The sequence below is a fragment of the Pygoscelis adeliae genome, unplaced genomic scaffold (genome assembly GCF_000699105.1).
Source record: "Pygoscelis adeliae isolate BGI_AS28 unplaced genomic scaffold, ASM69910v1 Scaffold113, whole genome shotgun sequence".
Taxonomy (NCBI): Eukaryota; Metazoa; Chordata; class Aves; order Sphenisciformes; family Spheniscidae; genus Pygoscelis; species Pygoscelis adeliae.
Genome location: NW_008825108.1, coordinates 8,291,101 through 8,292,908, shown reverse-complemented (window position 1 = coordinate 8,292,908; position 1,808 = coordinate 8,291,101). Strand labels below are relative to the sequence as shown.

At 42.5% G+C, this 1,808-nt stretch overlaps 1 protein-coding gene across 1 annotated transcript in view; it reads right to left on the bottom strand.

Annotated features, from left to right (window-relative positions):
• Positions 1–137, bottom strand: part of TMBIM4 (transmembrane BAX inhibitor motif containing 4) — an 8,455-nt gene extending 8,318 nt beyond the window's left edge. The window contains exon 1 of the mRNA XM_009327677.1: positions 53–137. Coding sequence (XP_009325952.1) covers positions 53–137 — 85 coding nt within the window. The remainder of the gene's footprint in view (positions 1–52) is intronic.
• Positions 138–1,808: the final 1,671 nt, after the last annotated feature.

Here is a 1,808-nt window from a genome sequence, read left to right as displayed (position 1 = left end):
AGCGGGGAGCGGCATTGGGAGGGAAGAGGCACCCGCGTCCTTTAGCTTTTACATGCGGGATTTGCGTGAGTGGAGTAGGATCGGGTTTCCCGTGGAGATCTCTTCAGCGTACTGACATTGACCCAGCCGGTGCGCATGGTTCAGGATGGCCTGAGGAACGGTTGTCTTCGCGTTTCTCTTAAGCACCATTTCCTGTGTCTGTTTTAGGTCTGAAAGGTCTGGAGAGGACGTTCCAGTGACTGAAAAATCAGCCCTTTTACCGGTTTTCACCTTTGATTCACCTCTAGGTGCTATGTGGAAAGAGTTTTCCAGCAAGCTGGGGCTGTCTGCAGCTAGGAACACATAGCTGCGTTCAGCAATAACTGGTAAAAGGGGCTTTGGGCGTTACTGTATCAGTTATCAGCGTATACCCCACTAGAGACGAGTTTCACTTCTATAAACCTTTAATGCGAAGTAGAATTTTATTCAGGCTTTCTCCTAGTTATGTGTCCTGCCCTTCAAAGTACACTCAGTTTAATTCAATAGAACACAAAGATCCTCAGCATTTCTCGGGTGTCACGTAACACTTCGTATAATCAGACTTTGTGTTTGTGGAATTGCCCCCCAAAAGTTACCCAAGATGGTAGCTCACATTTAGGAATCCACAAAACCTAAGATTTTGGCACGTGGGATGGGGAGTGCAATATGTTATTCTTTAGCTTGTGAATATTACCCAAAGCATGCCAAGAAACTGAAGTGATAGACACTTTAGAAATGTATGTAATAGGTTAGACTAAAATAAAGTGCTTTTAAAAATTGGAAAATAGTGGCCTCTGCTGTATTCAGATTCTCAAGGGAGAAGTAAATAAATTGCATGATTCTGTGATAAACTAATTTTGAGCAAAGTTCTACTGAATTGACTTAAGATACTACATTTCAGTTGCAGATACAAAAATTATGAACATGACTTTATATTCTGGGAAGTATTTACGGTTTTCCTAATGTCATTTTGCATTTTTAGTTGCTGCAGAGCAGGATCATTCAGCTTTAATCCTGAATTTGGAGATTTAGTCATTGTTTGCATTGCTGAATAGTAACTGTTTTGAAATAATTACGCTGTCTGCTTTCTTGCGTGTACCTCTGCAGAACACCACTACCACTGTTCTCCCAGAAGAAGCATTTAGAGTTCTGGACAAGCATCCCGTGCTGCCTTCTCCTAATACGTGCAGTGCAATTTTCTTTAAAATGCCTGTTAGAGACGGCCTGACTTCTGTGTGAGAAACAGAATTTCAGAGCATTGCAGTAGCGTCAACTCCTGCAAATTTGCAAATAGTCTGAGCCTAGAGAAGGCTGAAGGAGAGACATAATAGTAGTCTTCAAATACTTCGTAAAAGGCTGTTGCAGTTCTCCAGCTGTGGAGAAAGTATCACATAAGAGGTAGTGTGGCTTAAACTGCAGTAAGGAAGATTCAAGGTGAAAAGTTGAGAACTTTTTTAAGATTAATCAGGGTGAAGCTGTGGAACAGTTATCCTGGGGTTTAGGCACAGGCTGGGAAATAGGAGATTGCAGGAAACGGGCATGGGCACCTCTGCACTTTTGCACACCCACCTCCTGTGTGGAAGATGTTAGTGTGATGTAAGCCACCAAGAAGCAGTAATGGGCTTAGAAAGGGAAGAGACAAAGCAGCAAATGATTCGATGACGCTACTCACGAGCATAATCTGCCAGGGTTGCCGCAGATGGGAAGGGAAAAATTACTTACATCTGCAATACTGATAAAAGCCTGCAATTTTCATGCCAAAAGAGAGCATCATTCTTGTTTTAAGATCT